General features: G+C 43.5%; 1 protein-coding gene across 1 annotated transcript; it reads right to left on the bottom strand.

The window, feature by feature from the left end:
• Positions 1 to 17,016: 17,016 nt before the first annotated feature.
• LOC131218955 (U-box domain-containing protein 4) lies at positions 17,017 to 20,463 on the bottom strand. The gene is made up of 2 exons (XM_058213874.1): positions 19,181 to 20,463; positions 17,017 to 17,245 (listed from the first exon to the last, which is right to left on the bottom strand). Exons 1-2 carry the CDS (start codon positions 20,153 to 20,155, stop codon positions 17,168 to 17,170), a joined length of 1,053 nt encoding a protein of 350 aa, XP_058069857.1. The 5' UTR covers positions 20,156 to 20,463; the 3' UTR covers positions 17,017 to 17,167.
• Between the last annotated feature and the right edge of the window lie 819 nt (positions 20,464 to 21,282).

The following is a 21,282-nucleotide window of genomic DNA, read 5'->3' as shown; positions in this document are numbered from 1 at the left end:
GGAGCATGGATCATCGAAGTTTTGGGACATGCCGACACAAGAGAGATTAGTTAGATTTTAATTTCTTTTGTTTTTATTTGTTTTTTTTTTTGTTTAAGAGTTAGCCACATCATGTCGGGCTAAACCTCTTAATTAGGGCTAAGAGGTAAAGCTTGTGGCGTGATGGAATGATCCTACGGTTTTGATTCATGTTGAACTTGTTATTGATTGGTTTGATTTTAAGGAAGGTTTTAGTTTTTAATGGTTTATTGTGACTGATATTACAGTAAATCTGCGATGGCTTGAGTATTTCCTTTTTATTATTCTGATTATGCGGTTAGGAAGCCCTGTTGTTCACCATCGTCTCCTGGGCATGGTCGGATGACGGAACTCTTCCTGACATTCATACATCTCTCTGATTGGCTGTGGATTAGTTTAATTCTGTTGTTTACTTTGTCTCATGGGCATGGTTTTGTGATGGAATCTACTCTAATTTACATCCATCTTATCTCTTAAAAACTAGATCAAAAGAAGTTCAAATTTGATTTTCATGGTATATCTTCCAACTGGATGAAGATGGGACTCGAAGTTCAGTTGAGATCATAAATCAAGCGTAGATCTCCCTGATCTCTACAAGTGGATCCTTGGCACCCTAGTTTCCTACCTTTAAATTTCTTAAGTTTCAGATTAAAATTTCACCATTATTCCTCAAATTACATTCGATTTAGATTTCATCTTAGTTTAGTTCTAGTTCTAGTGAGTTTCAGATTACGTACAGGTTTCAGTCCCTTCGGATTCGACCTTGGTCTCACCGAGTTAATTACTACATCACAAACCTATACTTGGGGAGTGAACAAGTTTTTGGCGCCGTTGCCGGGGATTGATGGTTACGTTTTCTAAAATTAACTAGTTTTAGGATTAGTTTAAGATTAAGATTTTTCTAACTTTAGGTTTAGGTTTTTCTGATTTTTAGAAACTAACCTGTTTTCCTGTTTTGTAGGATCCTGACATAAACTTCTAAATTGGTAATCCCTTTCTAATTCCTCTACTTTTTCTATTTTTAGAATTAGGGTTTGAGTTTTAGAAATTTTCTAATTCTAGGCTTTTTTAAAATTTTAGAAAATTTCTATTTTCTAATTTTAGAAATTTTTCCCTTTTTAAAAACCAACATTACTTTCTATTTTAGGGTTATGTTTTTTTAAAAAAAAATTTCTAACTTTAGGTTTAAAACTTTCCTACTTATTTTTAGAAACTCTTTAATTTTAGGTTTTATTTTCTCCTTTTAGAAATTTTCTAATTTTAGTATTTTTCTATTTTTTAGGAACTAGTTTATTTTTAGAAACCTTCCTCTTTTGTTTTTAGAAACTAGGTTAGTTATTTCCCTTTTTAGAAATTCTTTCTAATTTTAGAAACTAACTCATCTTTCTTTTATTTTATTTTTAGAAACTTTCCTTTTTAAGAATTAGTTTATGTTTAGAAACTTTTTAATTTTAGGTTTAGATTTTTTATTTTAGAAACTTTCTAATTCTAGGTCTTCTTTTTAGAAACTAACTTAGCTTCTAGATTTAGGGAACTTTCCTTTTTAGAAACTAATTTTCTATTTCAATTATGGGAACTCTCTAACTTTAGACTTTCTATTTTAGAAACTAGTCTCTTTTATTTTCTTTTGCAGGATCTTAACATAGGAACTTCTCATTTGGTACATTCTTTCTAACTTCTCCTCCTCTTAATTTCCATATTACTGTAGGATCTTTTCTTTTTCTTAAGATTAGATTCAGAGTTCGGGTTTCACCATGTATATGCATGAGTGGGAACGTCAGTATGCTGAGAAGAATAACATATATTGGGATGATGATTATGATAGAAAATAACCTATGTCTTAAAACTTTTCTGAAACTATCATCGAGAACCGATCGGAATATAAAGATCCACCGGTTAAGAAGTCCTTACGTGATCATATGCAAAAGAACAATTACACTCCACGGATTAATAAAATAGTATGTGAGTGTTGGGGTTATCATAACTATGGGAGTGAGAATTATTATCACCCATCCGATAAAAAGAAAACAATGCGTGATTATATTATGAATGATAATATGTATTACCAACCATCAAATTCTTCCACCTATGATCCGTATGACTATAATCAGTGGAAACATCAAAATTGAAAAAATGAACCAACAACATGTTATAATGATTATTCTCTTGGATCCTCTGCCTTTGAGATCCAACCAAAAACGATCCAAGAGGATTTATTTCACAATAACATGGCCTGTCTTGTGGAAATTAGAAAAGCAATGAAAGCATTCAATTCGCACCTTGATAGGATAGAGAAAGCTCGTTCATCCCAGCCACAATTTATTCCAGAAATACAATATGAGGAAGGTGATCCTAACACATTTTTAAAGAACTCTGGAATTTGGAATAAGGAGTTGGATTCCATTAACGAGCATTCGGTTCAATTTTTCGATGAGTCGATCTCGATGACTATTCAAAAGAATGGTGAAGAGACATGGGTGTCTTTCAAATACAATGATGATAACACACTTCACTCACATGACACACTCGAGTTCAATGATGAGGAAGAGGTCAGTTTAGTCGAACCTCAACCTAATTTAGGAATAGAATGTGAGGAAAGCAATCTCATCCCAAGTGTGTACTGCACTCAATTGGAAGCTGATAAGTATTGGAATGAGATTCATGAGAGCACAGCCCAAATTTCACTGGAATCAACTTCAATTATAGTTCAGGAAGGTGATCAAAAGGCACAGGAAGTTCTACTCCACCTATCTGACATGGCTAATTTAAATGTGGAGGATGAACCACTTTCACCTAAATGTTCCAACCTTTGCGAGGCATGTTTAGATCACTCCCTTGAACTGGATGATGATATGATTCGGGAGATGAACGAACCACCTGATATGACTCTGGAAGTTGAAACCACCCAGTTGAGGCCACCATCTGAGTTATACACTTTTAACGATTCAATGCCTCTTCTGAGTAGTATCAATGAACAGAATCCTCACATCAATACTCCGTCTCCTGACCCTCAATTTGTTTGTGCAGGGTTGGAGCAAGAGAGCATACCTCAATCTATTCATAAAGACGATGGAATCCTTGAACAGATCATCACACACTTCAATGTGGAAAATGAGTCACTCTCAACTGAATGTCCCAACTCTTTGGACGATTGCTTGGCACACTTTACAAATTCAAGTGAACCTATAATAAAAGAAATAGTAGATGTCTCGCAAGACAACATCTCGGTAGTCATCACTGACCGAGAGAACCCTTACTCTGAAGCCCCTCCTTCTCCAGACCCTGAATGTTTATCATTAAAGGAAGAGGAGATGAAAATTGAACCGAAGTCTGGAGCTTCGGAATGTGTTGAGACTACATTACTTCCTGAGAATTTTTCTGAATTTTATCTACTTATAGTCTCTGATTCACCATGGGATACTAATTTTGAAACTTTTTCTGTCACAGGTGAATCATATATCCTTCAGATACCTTAACCGTTTCAACAAAAAATTTTAATGAGGTACATAAGTTCCCCTGGAAAGTCATGCTCTAAGGCTTCCAAGCCTATTGCAAAAAGGGCTTTTGGATGATCCTGTTGAGGAATTTACTGAGAAACTTATCAAGATATTGGACGAAAGAGGAACCTCGCGGCATGTCTCAGTAGTTTTCCCCTGCTTTCATAGGACTAAGGTAGTTAGTTTTATGTTGTTCTAGGATAGACGGTTTTATGCCATTAAGTTAGTTTGCTTCCTGCATTGCTTTAAGATAGTTTGTTTTCGTGTCTTCACTCTAATGCTGATCGGCTTTCATGCTACGATCTCTTGGAAAGTCTCTCTCGATTCATTATCCAGGTACTATCTTCCCATCACTTCTCATTTACTTTCATTGTCCCATGTGCATTGCATGCTCATATATCTTTTACATTGATGACAATGTAGATTTTAAGTTGGGGGTGGGAGATTAGGTTTCCAAATCAGTGTTTTCTTGGTCTTAAGCAGAAATTGTGAAAATTTTTAAATTTTTCTAAAATTTTCTGTGAATTTGAAGTGATTTTGACGGCCATCTTGGATTTAGAATTACAAGATAAGTGATGTTGGTAATTTATGACTCTTAGATTTCGTTATTTGTTAGATTTCACAGTTAAGTTCGAACTGTTAATCCATGATTAGAGGTTTTAAATATTGATTGAGTCATGATTTCGCAAGACATATGTCGCTTGCACATTAAGGTTTCAATTTGATATTGAAGGGTTAACTTGGTAATCACAGGAAATTTGCTCGTCATGATCAATAGAAGAAAAAGAAAATACTTAGCAAAAAAAAAAAAAAACCAAATACCTTTGTAAATCGTTGGGCGAATAATCTTCACTATAGGTTTGCTCCCTGTGGGTATGATTTAATTCCCCATGGATGATATGTGAAAAGGGTTGGGTGTACAGTCTTCACCATAGGTTTGCTTCCTATAAGTGAGGATTTGATTCCCCTTCTTGGCATTACTTTTAATGGAAAAATCAAAAGCTAGAAGAAGGAAAAGAAGAACTGTAAGGCAAGTTCTGGTTTAGGTTTTGGTTGTCCTAAATGCACATTGGATCGTCAATGTTATCATGAAAATTGACAATTGGATCTCTTAATGATGGTAAGCTGAGATTACACTATACACCCATGGGACTTAATGTTTAGAATTTTTCTGATTAACGGATTAAAATTTTGAAATTTACTACGAAGTTTACCGTGCACTTTGAGTCCAGGAAAAAATAATGCCCAACATTTATGAATATTAGAATTCTAGTATCTGGATTATTTTTCAAAAATCACTCAAGTTTATTGAAATTGTCCTGTAATTCTCAACTTATTTTTTGCATAATTTGCTCGGGACACCAGGAAGTGAATTACTGTTGAGGGTCAAATATTGCATATCAGACTCCAATTATTGTCTGAATTTATGAACGTAATACTGTTAAATGGGCTGTTTTAATCATGTTTATGTTGCAAGGTGGATTTATAAGCATGGATTGAAAAATGGTACTAAATGCGCGGATTTAATGCTCATAAATCACCAAGGCAAGGGACAGACCCTAAGGGACCGAGTTCGAAGAATTTACACACCAGAGATCTGAGAAAATCACGTCATTCACGTTAAACATGCTTGAAAATCGTACAGAATGCAAGATCACAGGGTTCTCACCATCCGTTCGGCTCGAAACTTTATATATGGCCTGATGACCATAAATTAACCGTACACGTCAAATTTCAGCCATTGGATCCTTGTGGAAGTAACCCAATGGACAGATCAGCCTATAAATCACTAATTTGGGGCCCACCTAATTTCCAAATATGCCTCAGTTTTGGACTCAACCCCTTACACTATGAGAGAAGATGAATGTACGGTGTCGATTTCCCCAAATACACCTCAGTGGATCCCATACGGAAGGCACATGCACATAATATACGGACTCTTGAGGTGCATTGAACTAAGGGAGTGGGTCAGCTTACGCTGACCCGACTCCCATTCAAAAACAGAAACTCCTATTTCCGCGCTGACGTGAAAACCGGACGCATGTTCCCCTTGCGAACGCTGATTCACGTTGTGGGCCCCATCCATTGTCCATATAGACAATCTAAACCATCCATGAGAATCACTAGGCCTTTATAACTCAAGCCTAGGTGGAGAAATTTTAAAATGTAGTGGAGATACATTTTTGATCGTCCAAAAGCAAAACGGACGGCGAGAAGATCTAGTACTAATGGACCACACCAAAATCGAAACAAACTTACCCTTCCTGACTTGTTTTTCAACACGCTTTCATTGGAAGGAGTGGATTTTGCAGACAAACGATGTAATGGGCCCCACTCTCAGCACTGCGCAAACAGAGTAGGCTCTATTTCGCAGCCAGACGTTGTCCGGCTTTAGCGGCGTGTTATACATTCTTGGAGGCGATCCGATGGCTGATCTGGACCGTCCATCATGCAGGGCGTTCAAAAAAATCTCAGGAGACGTTGATCTTTTGGAGGAAACGAACGGACAGATGGGAGTAGGAGGCTATCTTCTTGGCTGCGAAAAAGTTCACGCATGCACCAACTTACCCAATCCGGCTATCCTCGCACCGCCAGGAAGCCCTCCAGCCGATTCTTTCCGTGGCCTATATAAGAAAGAGAGAGGAAGGAGCATGGATCATCGAAGTTTTGGGACGTGCCGGCACAAGAGAGATTAGTTAGATTTTAGTTTCTTTTAATTTTATTTGTTTTTTTTGTTTAAGAGTTAGCCGCATCATGGCGGGCTAAACCTCTTAGCTAGGACTAAGAGGTGAAGCTTGTGGCGTGACGGAATGATCTTACAGTTTTGATTCATGTTGAACTTGTTATTGATTGGTTTGATTTTAAGGAAGGCTTTAGTTTTTAATGGTTTATTGTGACTGATATTACAGTAAATCTACGATGGCTTGAGTATTTCCTTTTCGTTATTCTGATTATGCGGTTAGGAAGCCCTGTTGTTCACCATCGTCTCCTAGGCATGGTTGGATGACGGAACTCTTCCTGACATTCATACATCTCTCTGATTGGCTGTGGATTAGTTTAATTCTGTTGTTTACTTTGTCTCATGGGCATGGTTTGTGATGGAATCTACTCTAATTTACATCCATCTTATTTCTTGAAAACTAGATCAAAAGAAGTTCAAATTTGATTTTCATGGTATATCTTCCAACTGGATGAAGATGGGACTCGAAGTTCAATTGAGATCATGAATCAAGCGTAGATCTCCCTGATCTCTACAAGTGGATCCTTAGCACCCTAGTTTCCTACCTTTGAATTTCTTAAGTTTTAGATAAATATTTTACCATTATTCCTCAAATTACATTCGATTTAGATTTCATCTTAATCTAGTTCTAGTTCTAGTGAGTTTCAGATTACGTACAGGTTTCAGTCCCTTGGGATTCAACCTCGGTCTCACCGAGTTTATTACTACATCACAACCCTATACTTGGGGAGTGAACGCGGGACGCCCCTTTCTCATTTCCACGCGGGCCCTCTTCTCTTCCTATTTCCGTTTTCACTATCCTGCTTTTCACCATTTTCGTTCTTCCTCTTTGATTTTTTACTTCCACACTCGCTCCTTTTCCAGTCTGTATCAACATCTCCAGTGAGTTTCAAACTCTCTCCCTCCCTTTCTTTTTGAATTTCAATGGCAATACACGGTTCCTCAAGTCCTTGGGAGGGAGTTTCTAGTGACGAGGGTAAAGCGAGACATTTTTGGAATGTCACGGAATCATCCTCGCTGCTGGAGGAGATGGTCATTGGTGCCAATGAGGCCTTTTAGTACTCTGAAAGGGCAACTGGGTCTTCAGAGAGGCGTCACTCTCGACTGCCTCTGGTAAACCTAATCCTCCTGGGGAGGAAATGGAGGAAGAGGATGAGTAAATCAAAGGGGCCAGTGAGTCGGTCTCCACACGGAGATCGGCGATGGTTACTGAGTCGGCAGCTGAGGAAGGAGAGATAGGAGATAGCAGAGGGGTCCGGTTCCCTCTGTTTTAATCAAGGCAGATCTAGATAAGATCATAGTCGGGTATCATGTCCCGGACTCGGTCATCCTTCGCCTTCCCCTGCCGAATGAGTTACCCGATCGTCCTTCGGCTGGGATGGTCGCAATCTTTCAGGTTGCCTTACAATGCGGCTTACGTTTGCCCCTCCAAAGCATTGCTCAGGATTTGCTTTCTCAACTCTAGATAGCGCCTGGATTAATAGTCCCGAACGGGTGGAGGAACTTGTTCAGATGCTCGGTGTTGTGGGCTAAGATGGAGCAACCTCCACTGACTATCGACGAGTTTTTCTATTTGTATCAAGTACGGTCGAATCCGCAGCAGCCCGACTAGTACTTTTTGTGTGCTTGGCGAAACAAGGGCGGGCCTTTGATAACCGACCCTCCTACCTCCAACAAGCACTGGAGAGATAAATGGTTCTGGGCATGTGGCTGATGGGAGACTGCAGAGTCAGGACTCATTGAACCTCACGTTCCTCATGCGTTCTCTCAAGCAGGTGACTCGGCATGTACTTTTCTCTTTATCTCCTCACACTGTTGTGTCTTTGAGTTTAATAAGATACGTTTTATAGATATTCCCGAGCGAAGGCCGAAACTCGGAGCCGGTGCTCTAGCTCGGATCAAGGACCTGAAGGCGGTAAGTCCGGAAGAGCGATCTTAGAAGACACTTCTCCAGCCGGAGCGTCTTCTTGACTTGGGTTTAGAATCGACCTTGACAGGTAACTTCTAGATGTTTGGTTACGTTTTCTTCGAATTTTACTTGACTCGTTTCACTTTTTTTGGTACAGAGATGGCTGAGGCAAGGCCCATTCTTCGTCCGCCTTCCAAGATGAAGGCTCCTCCACAGTCAGAGACTCGTTATGAGACTCGTCCTCCAAAGAGACCGAAGACAGTCTCGAAGGCTAAGGGGCAAGCCACACCGGCCATCCTGACCGTGATCTCGACTGTAATAATCCCCAACTTAGAGGAAGAGGCAGGAGTGGCAAACATAGTGGCTCCCGAGCCTCAGGTGGCCCCTGAGCCATGACCCGTTACAGAGCCAGTTTCGGAGCAGACGGGGGAACCCTCCGGAGGGGAGACGACTCAACAGGAGGCATTGTTTTTCCAACGGGCTGTGTCGAACATGGTCCCTTAGGCGATTTCTCACGGGAACGAGAAAGAATTCGCTAACCTCTTCGAAGCTCCCCAGAGACGAACTCTCTCTCACGCCACAAAGATTCTTCTTAAGGTAAGACTTGGACTTCTCACTTGTCTTGCTGATTCTTTTGATTTTAATCTGACTTTGCCTTTTTCTTTTGCAGTTCGCTCCTTATCTGCTCAAGGCTAGCGTGGATCTGGCCGAGGCTCAGAGTCAGGTAGCGGAAGCTAAAGCAACTCGGAAACGGGCAGCGGAGGCATAAGCACAACTTGAAGCTGTCGTGGCTTGGATTGGCATAATGACCGGTGACTTGAGGCTTACCAAGAAGGCCGCTGAGGATGCCAAGGCTGATTGTGCTCATGTGGCCTTGCTATTGAAAGAGACCCAGGAGGAGAGTCAGCGAGTTTATCAAGCTCATGCCTCTTCAGAGGACAAGATGGCTCGGCTCAAGGCCGAAACCAGGGCTGCCATTGAGCAAGCCAAGGAAGAGGCCAGGGATCAGGCTGTAAAGGCCTTTCTTGAATCCCGGGAGTATCTAGAGGAGTAGGATCGCTTGTATCAGGACGGTTATACCAAGTGTGTCGGACTGATAAAGGAAGCCTTCCCCGACCTTGATCTCTCGAGATTTGATGAAGGTGCCTCTGGGTCGGAAGGTCTTGGAGGCCGAGGCAACTGGGTCTGCTGATGTTGTAGCTAGTATCGAGGTCGACTCTGAGGTGGCTCTAGAGGTTGCTCCGAGTGGCAACAGCAGCTGAGTCCGAGTTATCTCCTGATTTAGCTCCTGATGAACCTTGGAGCTGGTTTGGAGCTGTTAAGCACTTCAAGCACACCAGGCGGGCTCGAGAGCATCTGCAACCGAGAGGGGACATAACATATTGTGGCCGACTCATTTTGCCTTTATCTTTATGGTTTCATCAATGTAATTGGAAAGAAGAAACTAACGGAATCTAATGTAAAACACATACTAGTGAATGAATATATTCGGTTTTCTTATTCATTTGACTCAGCTTATATGTTTTTCATTCTTTGCTTAACCGAATTGTTGCGAATGCTCGACGGCCGACTTAGGGATAATAGATCTTTAGATGCTCGGTATTCCAAGGATGGAGTAGCAATTACCCGATTAGGTCTTCAAACCGATATGTTTCGAGTCGGACGGTGCTTGAGACGACATAGGGTCCTTCCCAATTGGGTCCCAGTGTACCCGCACCAACTTCCTTAGTATTTAGGAACATTTTTCAGAGAACCATGTCTCCAACTTGGAAACGCCTAATCTTGACTCGGGCATTATAGAACCGATCTACTTGGTGTTGCCGAGCCATCATCCATAGCGGAGCTTTTTCCCTTTGTTCTTCCACGAAGTCGAGTCCGAGAGCTGGCAATTTTTCATTGTCTTCTTCATTAAACAAGCTAACTCGGGCTGAAGGCAACTCGATCTCGACCGGGGTGACGGCTTCCGATCCATACGCAAAGGAGAAAGGAGTTTCACTGCGTCGTTTGAGCAATGGTACGGTATGCCCATAGTATTTTAGGAAGCTCTTCGGCCCATGCTCCTTAGCTCGATGGAGTTTAGTTCGGAGATACTGTTTAATGATCTTATTGACTGATTCGACCTGTCCATTCGTCTGAGGATGATGGGGGGATGAGTAGACGTTTCTGATTCCGAGATTATCACACATCTCCCAGTACTGCTTATTATTGAACTGCTTCTCGTTGTCGGTGATAATGGTCCGAGGTATCCCAAATCGACAGATAATGTTCTTCCAAACAAAGTCTGTGATTTTCTGTTCGGTTATCCTAGCCAATGTCTCGGCCTTAGCCCATTTTATGAAATAGTCTACTGCAACAACAGCGAACTTGGTTTCTCCCTTCCCCAAAGGGAGTGGTCTGATGATGTCGATTCCCCATTGTGCGAATGGCCAAGGGCCGATCATAGGAGTCAGTTCCCCGAGAGGCCGTCGCGGAACGGCGGCAAATCGTTGGCATTTGTCGCAGCTTTGGACGAGCTTTCGAGCATCGTGCTGTATAGTCGGCCAGTATTATCCTTATCGTAAGACCTTATGTGCGAGTGATCATCCTCCCAAGTGATTTCCATAAATCCCTTCGTGGATTTCTCGTAGCACATAATCGGCTTCGTCGGGATTTAGGCATCATAGCAGAGGAGCGAAGAATCCTTTCTTGTACACACCCCGTTAAGTATGGTATAACGAGAGGCTTGGATTTTCAACCGTCGGACCTCGGCTCGATCCTCGTGCAACTTTCCACTGCCGAAATATTGGACGATCGGGTCGACCCAAGTAGGTTCCAAATCAATTGAATATACGATTGAGCTAACCGGGTCATTGATACTCAGCTTAGCAACGTACTCGATTGGGACGGATCTGGGTATGTCGTCTTCATCAGCAGAGGCAAGTTTTGCGAGTAAATCGGCCTTAGCATTTTCTGTTCAAGAAATCCGAGTCACAATACATAGTTGAAAACCATCAATCAACTCTTTGGCTTTCTTCATGGATGCTTTCAGTTGGTCTTTTCGTGTTTGATACACACTGGTAACCTGATTGACAACCAACTGCGAGTCGTTGAATACATTAAGATGAATAACACCCAGACTGGCTGCTAGTCGGAGGCCAAGCAATAAGGCTTCGTATTCTGTTGTATTGTTCGAGACTTGAAATCCAAGTCTTAAGGCATATTATATGTAGGTTTGATCAGGAGTCTCCAAGATGACTCCTGCCCCGCTTGCCTTAGAGTTGGATGAGCCATCGACATATAACTTCCACCGGATTGGGTCAGGTGATGTCTCGGGAGAAGCAGTCGTCGATTGTCCGGTTTCAAGTTCGGTTAATAAATCGGCTCGTAGTATAACTTCAGCAATGAAGTCGGCCACAGCTTGTCCTTTTATCACTATTCTCAGCTTGTATTAAATGTCAAATTCACTAAGTTCGATTGCCCACTTCGTTAGTTGCCCAGAAGCTTCTGGTTTCTGAAGGATCTGACGCAGTGGAAGGTCGGTCATGAAAACGATAGTGTGAGCTTGAAAATATGGCCGAAGTCATCGCAAGGAGACGACTAAGAGTAGGATCACCTTCTCCAGAGGCGGATATCTTATTTTTCCCAGCAACAATGCTTTGCTGACATAATAACCGGCAATTGTCTTCCTTCATGCTCGCGTATCAAAGTCGAGCTTACGGCTGCGTCGAAAACCGCCAGGTACAATAACAAAGCTTCCCCGGGCTCAGGTTTCGATAAGACAGGTGGAGATCTAAGGTATAACTTCAATTGCCGGAACGGTGCTTCACACTCTTCCGTCTACTCTACCGTTTGCCAACCCTTAAGTTGTTTGAAGAACGGGAGGCACTTATTGGTAGCTCAGGAGAGGAAGCAGTTGAGTGCGGCTACTCATCTAGTCAGCCTTTGTCTATCTTTAATTGTTTTTGGGGATTCCGTGTCGAGTAATAATTTGATCTTCTCTGGGTTAGCTCGATTCCTTGCTGGCTGACTAGAAATCTGAGAAATTTACCCGAGTCGACCCCAAAGGCACATTTGCTCGAGTTTAACTTCATCTAGTATTTGCGAAGAATGAGAAACATCTCCTCTAGGTCGGTAATATGATCGGTCGCATATATACTTTTGACGAGCATGTCATCGATGTATACTTCCATGGTACGGCCGATCTGCTCAGCGAACATTTTATTTACCAACAGTTGGTACATCGCCCCTTCATTCTTTAGACCAAATGGCATCATACGGTAACAGTAAACTCCTTTGTCGGTGATAAAGGTAGTTTTATATTTATCTGATTGATGCATTACAATTTGATTGTACCCAGAATAAGCATCTATAAAACTAAAAAGTTCATATCCTACCGTACTATCTACCAATTGATCAATCCTTAAAAGAGGGAAGCTATCCTTTGGGCAGGCTTTGTTTAGGTCGGTATAGTCAATACAGACTCACCACTTCCCATTGGCTTTCTTCACGAAGACGACGTTGGCTACCCATTCCGGATAGTAGATCTCCTTAATGAATTTAGCCTTGAGAAGATTGTTGACCTCTTCTTCAATGACGGCGTACCTTTCATGGTTGAGCGGACATCGTTTTTATCAGATCGGTCGGTAGGTCAGATCGATGTTGAGTCGGTGAGTCATTACTAAGGGATCGATCCCTGGCATATCTTCATGGCTCCATAAGAATACATCAGCGTATTGTAGGAGTAGTGATATCAGCTTGTCTTTCAGAGGCGATTGCAGATACGAGCCAATCTGTACTGTTTTGGATTCATCTGTCCCGAACAAGGGTATTGGAATAAGATCTTCTACCTGGCATCGCTCGTATGTCTCGGCCCGAGGGTCCAACGATTCAATCATGGTTACCTCGGCCAGAGCTTTCACAGCTGTTGCGTAGCAGCGCCATGAATCCTATTGATCGCTTTTTACAACTCCTACACCTGACTCAGTCGGGAATTTCATGGAAAGATGGTACATTGATACCACAGCTTGGAGAAGGCTCAGAGAAGGTCAGCCAAGTATAGCGTTGTAGACTAATAGTTGGTCGACTATCAGAAAGTCGACCATTATTGTCGCCTGGTGTGGAGAGTTACCAGTAGTGAGTGGCAATGAAATGACTTCTTCGAGGAGTGTTCGTCCACCAGAGAAACCAATTAAGGGGTTGTGAACCGGCCGTAACGCTGATCATTCAACACCCATTTTATCAAACGCATAAGTGAATAGTACATCGGCAAACAACCCTGTATCAACGAGAATGCGAAATACCTTACGGTTCGTTATAGTGAGGGTGACGATCAATGCGTCATCATGCGGATGATAAATGCCTCGAGCGTCTTCATTGGTGAACGATATGCAGTATTTTTCCATTTTCTTTTCTTTTGAAGGCCAAGCTAAGATTAGGATTTTGGACTCAGGCCGACTGATGCTCCTAGCGTGATTTTTTCGAGCATTATTTGAGTCACCTCCGCCTTGGGGACCACCGACAATGGTTCGGATTTCCTCCGTGGGTCGGTTGTCACCCAAGCATTCTTCCGTTGTCCCGGTTCTCTCAACATGCTCTCTGAGATAGCCTTCTCGGATGAGTCGCTCGATTTCTTCCTTCAAGTGGTAGCAGTCACTCGTATTATGCCCATGATCACGATGGTAATAACAGTACTTATTTTTGCTCCGTCGGTTCGGATTGCTTCGGAGTCTATCTAGCCAATTAACAAATCATTCCTTAATTTCCATCAAAACCTGCTCTTGCGGCTTGTTAAGCGGGGTATACGTTGAAAACTTGCGGTCTGGCCGCTTTCCCGACTTACGATCATAACGCATTCGATCATCTTTACGCTTCTTTCCACTGGCTGAGTCAACTTCTTTCTTTGCTGACTCTTTGGCCGGGACTTTTGCATTTTGGGTGGCTTCGCGCATGATCTGGGTTTCCTCGGCATCCGCGTACTTATCTGATCGGGCCATGAACTCGGCCAAATTAGAAGGTGGGTTCTTGTCTAAGGATACCAGAAACGGTTTGTCTCTAACGCCTTGCATGATCGAGTTGAGTGATGTTTCGTCCGAATGTTTCTAAACTTGGAGCGATTTAAAATTGAAGCGCTTGATATAGTCTTTCAGCAACTCTCCCTCTTTTTGCACTACATTGTTCAGATGGGCAGGCGGCTTCAACTTTTTCTTCCCACCAATGGAATTGGTGAGGAAGGCATCCCTGAGTTCTACGAAAGAGCTAATGGACTTTGGCTTTAGCTGCTTCAACCAAAGTCGAGCTACGTCGGCTAAAGTAAGGGAGAAGGCTCAGCACATCACAGCGTCCGAGGCATCGTGCAGTTCCATATATGTTCGAAAGGATTCGATGTGCTCAGTTGGATCGGTCTTGCTGATGAAGAGCGTAATTTGTGGAAGACGGAATCGTTCTGTTAACCGAGCTTGCATAATCTCTTTTACGAATGTAGACGTTTTTGTCTCGATCCTCGTCTGATGTGCATCACGACCCTACTTCATGTCAACGATCTCTTCCCGCACCTCTCTTCTGAAGTCCTAGAGGTCGGCTTTCCAAGGTTCGTCACTATTGGTCGTAGCTTCTACTGGAGGCCTACTGCGTCTCCTCCGATCTATTTCATGTCGTACATTGGAAGCTGGCAACGGGGCAGTCACGGAATGAGTGGATGTAGGCTCGGCCGGACCCTGGTGCTGACTCGACTGAGGGACTGATAATAGAGCGACAGGCTGAGGGTCGGCGAATTGTTGCGGAGCATTCGCCCAGCCACTATTATATTGGGGCGGAACTTGTTGGCGATGGATCTACTCCAACATCTGCTTCATATAGTTCAGATCGGTCCTGAGCACTTAGACTTCCTTATCTAACCGACCGCTTCTTCGGTTCCATTGGTTATGCCTGGTCGAAACGGAGGTTGCTGGATGGGAGGTAGAACCTTGTCGATGATGGGGTTGGTTCTAAGCCCCTTGGGCTCCGTTCGTACCCAGCGGACCTTCAAGTGTCGGTGGTTCCATAACATCAACCTTAGCAGGTTTGTTTTGAGCAGTTTTTCTAGTTCTCGCCATTGGAACTCATTTGAAGCTATCGAATAGAGCCTGAAAAATGACTTTTCGTATCATTTCCCACAGACGGCGCTAATCTGTTGATGCAAAAAATAGGTTCACCCTCTGCCGTCTTACCACCTGCAAAATGAAGAAACAAAGGAGACCCTGGCTAAAGCCGGGGACCCTCTGATGCTAAAGTCAGTGATAGGACTGTATAAGAAGGGTTTTGAGAGGAATTTTCTACGTAACTTTGAGCCTGGAGATTCCTATTTCTATAGGAATGGGAGGGTCCCATCGTGCAAGGATTCTCTTCCTGATATCTTGGAGATTTGATTTCAACCCATTTTTAAGATTCCATCCGATCCCGAAATCCTCAGGATCAGGGATCCTTTTACGAGATTTTTAGAACAGCGTTTTCATTCACGCCATCTTTTCCTTACTCAGCCTAGTCCTGACCGACTCTAATAACTAGTTAGTCTGGGTAAGCTTTATGCATTAAGTTGCTCGCCATCTGTCGAGCGAGATGAAGCCAATCTATAATCGATATCCTCTCTTTCTCTGATAGCCGACCTTATAACCGACCTAATTGGGTCGGTTTTATGGTCGGTCAGGTGGCTCCTACGCTTCAGGCCTTAATCGGCCTTTTAGATGTTGCTGCCTCATCTTCCGAGTTAACTTCATGCATCTTATGTACTTTGCCTTTAGCTCATGACTTTATAATTCTCGGTCAAGGTTTACCCCCTGCAATCCGAGCTAAGTCTCTCCTTAGGGCATTAGTTCTTTTACCTCGGTCGGGCTTATTGCCTCGGAATCCCGGGTCGTGTCAGTAGAGTTGGTCCATTCCATAACCGGGTCTCCGGACTTGTCATATTTTTCCCCAACATTTGCCATCCATGATACAGTTTTCCAATAGAAGGACTGGATCCATACAACCCAACCGTGTGTACCTGGAGAGACCATGGCTCTAAAGCTTGTTGCCATTTAGACTTGAAACTCAACCAGCTTTCACGCCAAGGCATTGAGAAATCCACTCCCGAGCCTGACTTGAGCACGACCCATCGTAACTTGTTGAGCCAAACTCAGTGAACTCGGCACAACTCGCACAGACTTGGGCAGAAGAAGAGACTCCAACAAGCTAACACATCTTTCAAGTTGTGATCAGCACACATTTTCTATTATTTAATCCTCTTTTTCTATTATTTTAATCCTCTTCCATCACTATAGCCATCTTCCAATTAAATAATTTAATTATTAAATATTTAAATTAGTCAAGTAAAAACTCGGCCGAATCCACGAGTAAACCTGACCCAGCTGAATTTCTAGTCGAATCATATTCTGGCTCTTGGTAACTAGATGGGTCATTCATATAGATGTTTGGAATATGTCCCATCCACAGCATGGCCCACGATTTTGACGAGTTTGGATGGAGCAAATTGTGCCACGTGGGTTGCTTACATATCAATCAACATCTGGAATATAAATCATATCATACAACAGGCGAGCCGAGATTCTTCTCAGTTACGACTGTTTCCCCAAACAGATACTCAAAACGTAAGAGAAAACCAAAAAAAAAATAAGACGAGAGAGTCTCCTATGCTTTTCAGCATCCCTGACCGATATTTCTTATTCAAAAGGAAAACAATCCAAAAGGAAAACACCAAACCATTGACCACTCACTCACCACCACACCAAACCCATCCCAAAACCCTTTGTTTTGTTTTGTTTTTTTTTCTCTTTTTCTGGGACAAAAAGGGGAAAAAGAAAAAAGCAAATGCTAAAAAAAAAAAAAAAAAAGCCACCATATTGGAAATCCGTTGTCGCTGAATTTACAACCTCTGTTACATTATTTACATTTTATCCTGTCTGTAATTATATGTGGTAAAAACGACTACTCCTTTCGTTTTTTTTTTTTTTTCTTTTGTGGTTGATTTTTCATTCCCCCAGGTGGTCCCCACTAATTTGAGACATCCGAAGGCCTCGCAGCAGTGTTCCCGGATCTGGGTTGCCGTAGAAGATCAATTAGAGCCTCTGCCTGCAATAAAAACAAAATCACCCACAGCGACAGATATCAGACTTCAGGTCAATCCACAATTATCAAAAGTCTATAACATAAACTTCGGAAAACATATTGGAGGGAGAGAGAGAGAGAGAGAGAGAGAGAGAGAGAGGCCTTTCATTCAGTTGATGCATATTGCATCAGACAAAGCCCGTATAACCGATCCTAACAAAATCCAAACCGAAATGATTCGATGTTGACCCCAACAACGGAACTAGCCTGCTCTATTTGACTTTCTAGAATAGATACAGTGGTGAATTTCGTGCACAAGGAAGATTCACCGTAGAACTCCAGGTGATTTCTTACTTTCTTTTTCTTTTTTTTTTCTTTTTTTATTTTTTTTTCATTATTTGATAGTCTAGCTGCACATGCTCTTAGAAATGGTACACGTGGCATATACTAAATTCAAATTTAACCGGCTAAATTGTGGTTAACTCACTGTGGTCGAATTCCTTTTGGGAATTTGCTCCGGTGCATTACACCCATAGGGATGGACCGCAGCAGGTGCTTTTGATTATGGATCGTGAGACCACATCATGGGTCTTTATGCTGTGGGGACCAACTGCAGGGAACCGACGACCACAGTACTTTTTCACCGATCACCACATGCAATTGGACTAATAGCAAATGATCCAGACTGTTGATCTTAGATTGGGCCATTGCCCCCCTAAAATTGGAGACGGATTGGCTACTCCCCCTGACACCAGCCCCATGGCTGGTGGTTGGTGCTCTGTGGGTCCCACTGTGATGTATGTGTTTCATCCATTTTTAAAGATCATTTCAGGGATTGATAGAAAAAATGATAGGGATATAAATCTTAGGTGGACCACGCTACAGGAAAACAATAATGATTGGATATCCACCATTAAAATCCTCCTAAGGCCCACTGTACCGTTTATTTGACATCCAATCTGTTGATTAGGTCATAAAGACCCAGATGAAGGGAATAAATAAAAATCAGCTTGATCCAAAACTTTCATAGCCCCCGAAACGTTTTTAATGGTCAGCGTCCATTCAACACTGTTTTCTGTAATGTGGTCCACTTGAGATTGAGATATACCTCATTTTTTCTTTCATATCATAAAATGATCTATAAAAATAGATGGACGCATGGATGAAACACATTCATCATGGTGGGGCCCACGGAGCACCAACCACCAGCCAATGGCTGGTGGCAGGGGGAGTAGCCAATCCATTTCCCCTACAACTCCACTGTTGGAAGATCCTAGCCGTCCGAATTCTTACACTCGTCTGTTTAAAAAAGTCAACCGTTATCAATTTGCAAGACACCAACAGAATGGTTAGGTATCTTCCATTTTGGGAAGACTTCCAGCAATGCGAAATTGTCCATCCATGGTGAGACCAATCAGTCCAACGGTGTGGATGGATGTCCGTACCTTGGCGCCATTTCAAGTTCTCAAGCTGTGGATCATAAAATTCCTCCTACACCCTCCCATGAGATTGATTTTTTACCGACGCACACGTGTCAGCATAGCCACGTGCGTGAGATCAATGGTATTCCTAGCGTGGCCCACCTATATAACAAGCCATGGCCGAGAAGAACCAGGACCGTCTACTCATCGACTGGGCCATGTGTACATTGAATAGCGACCGTTGGTCAGTTTCTCTCCAAACGTGCATATTTCGTCATTCAGGTGGGGCCCACCTGTTTAGTACATCTGCCTGGCCTGTTAACGGTGGACCACACGAAACGAACGACCCGAATCTCACTTTGTGAAATAACGTAACGGGTCGGGAGAATCGGATACGCCATCGAAAAGTATACGGTCAAAAAATATCTTAACGGCGTCAATCTACATAACGGCATACTAACAGTTAAAAAAAGGCGTCGGGAAAGAGACATAAAACGGAAAACCACGATTCCTACGGAAAACCGGAAAGAAAACGGACCTTCTGTTTCGCCCGAGAGGTGCCGGACTGCGACAGCGATACCAACGGCGGTATCGCTCCTTCCCTCGCGACCATCGTCCGATACGTACCGCTCTCCTCACAGACCTGCAGTAAAATCGCCGCGGCAATCTCCTTCTGCCGCTGTGATCCCACCTCGACTATCTCCACCAGCACCGGAATACCGCCTTCTTCCACCAAACGGCTCTTCCCCTCCGAAACCGTCGCCAAAATACTCACTACAAAGGCCGCCTTATCCACCATACCCGACCCGAAATCCGCCATCAATTCCACTAGCGGTTTCATAATACCGGCCTGGATTGCCCTGACTTTGTTCTCTCTGACGGAGCAGAGGGAGAAGATCGTCGTGGCGGCGTCCTTCTTTCCGCGGACCCCACCGTTCTCTAGCAGATCTACCAGCGGCGGTATTGCTCCCGACCGTCCAATCACGCCCTTGTTCTCCTCGATCTCCGATAGCCGTAGCAGCGCGATCGCCGCGTTCTCCTTCGCTGTCGGCGTGCCCGACCGCAGCGCTTTAACTAACGGCTTGATCGCGCCGGAGGAGACGATCAGATCCTTGTTCTCCTCGCAGATCGAGATGTTCAGGATCGCCGTGACGCCGTACTCCTGAAGCTGGAGATCGGAAGACTGGACGAGGGAGATAAGCGGCTTCACAGCGCCGGCGCGGGCAATTTTCAGGCGGTTTTCCGTCTTGTTCTTGGCGAGTAGGCGGAGCTCGAGGGCAGCCTTGCGCTGGGATTCGATGCAGGTGGATTCGAGATCGGAGACGAGCTGACAGATGAGCTCGTCGGAGTTCTCGGTAACAGAAGACATGAAAAGTCGGCGGTTCTGCGCGGAGGTGGTGGAGAACTCGCCGGATCTGTCGCTGTTGCAGTCGCTGAAGGCGGTTGATGAGGAATCGCCGCCGGTGTAGGGACAGCCCATGTAGGTGTAGGTCGCCGGTGCTTCGGTCGCCATCGCCGAAGCTGGGTTACAGCATCAACAGATCAAGTGGCCGGAGATGAACCGCGTCAGAATCCGGCCCGGAGAGCAGAAGGCGTCAGGTTCGAACAAAGAGAGAGAGAGAGAAGAGGGTTTTGATGATTTCCCCTCTTCTGGTAATTGAAAAGAAAGAGTACGGCGTCAGATTCCGTCTTCGAGATCGAAGAAACTGTTGATAATCTTCAATTGCCGTCTAGTAATTGGCCAGAAAAGTTGGTGCGTCAGATTCAGAGAACGAGAGAGAGAGAGACAGAGAGAGACAGAGAGAGAGGGAGAGGTGATGGGTTTTGGAGAGCGAAGGGGGAAAATGAAACTGCCCTAAGTAGCGAAGGGGGGAAATAATACTGCCGAACAAGGGCCCAGTGGGTTTGGTCCGGCACGTGCGAAAAAGATTCCGTACGGAATCTGATAACGTGGTGCACGTGAGGCGCGTATGCTTTCTTCCTACGCGTGCGTAGAAGGTATGGGTCTTCAAGAAGACACATCCTTCCATCCCCAAGTTATCAAGGTGATTTTCTTTTCCGAGTTGTTGAAGACCGGCTTTTGGCAATCCGCGGGACTACCCGAATTTGAATTCTTCCGTACGCGGGACCCGACTGGCGTTTCATCGGGTTCCAGATTATAATACACCAGGGCCCACCTAGGATGCGACTGCCTAGTATATGTCCTGCATGTGGAAATCGATACCCGAAATAGATGGTTCACCTGCAATGGATTACAAAAGAATGTCGCATATTCCCACTTATTGATGGCCAGGATAATGTGCTAGATTCATGAGGCACCGTCCTTTCCACATCAAATCAACGGACTGGATCATTGAACCATAGCCACACAAGTAGCCGTCGGACACCGTACGTGTGCACAAAAGGCATAAGTGATTAAAGCCACCAATCAATCTTGGGTGGGCCATCTACAAATGGCAAATGTGGTGCACAAGTATTTAAACTAAGTTTTTTTAAAATTTGTGTAACTAACGAACGGTTGGGATTGTTCAGTCAATCAAACTTTTGTATTTTACTTTTTTTTTCAGTTTGTGGACATTGGAAATTATTTAGAAAGTCTATATGCTGCAAACTGTAAGTGCAACATGTGCCGTTCAAGTG

The sequence above is a fragment of the Magnolia sinica genome, chromosome 11 (genome assembly GCF_029962835.1).
Source record: "Magnolia sinica isolate HGM2019 chromosome 11, MsV1, whole genome shotgun sequence".
Lineage (NCBI taxonomy): Eukaryota > Viridiplantae > Streptophyta > Magnoliopsida > Magnoliales > Magnoliaceae > Magnolia > Magnolia sinica.
Note: the sequence above shows the minus strand (reverse complement) of the source record. Positions and strands in the feature narration are given on the sequence as shown.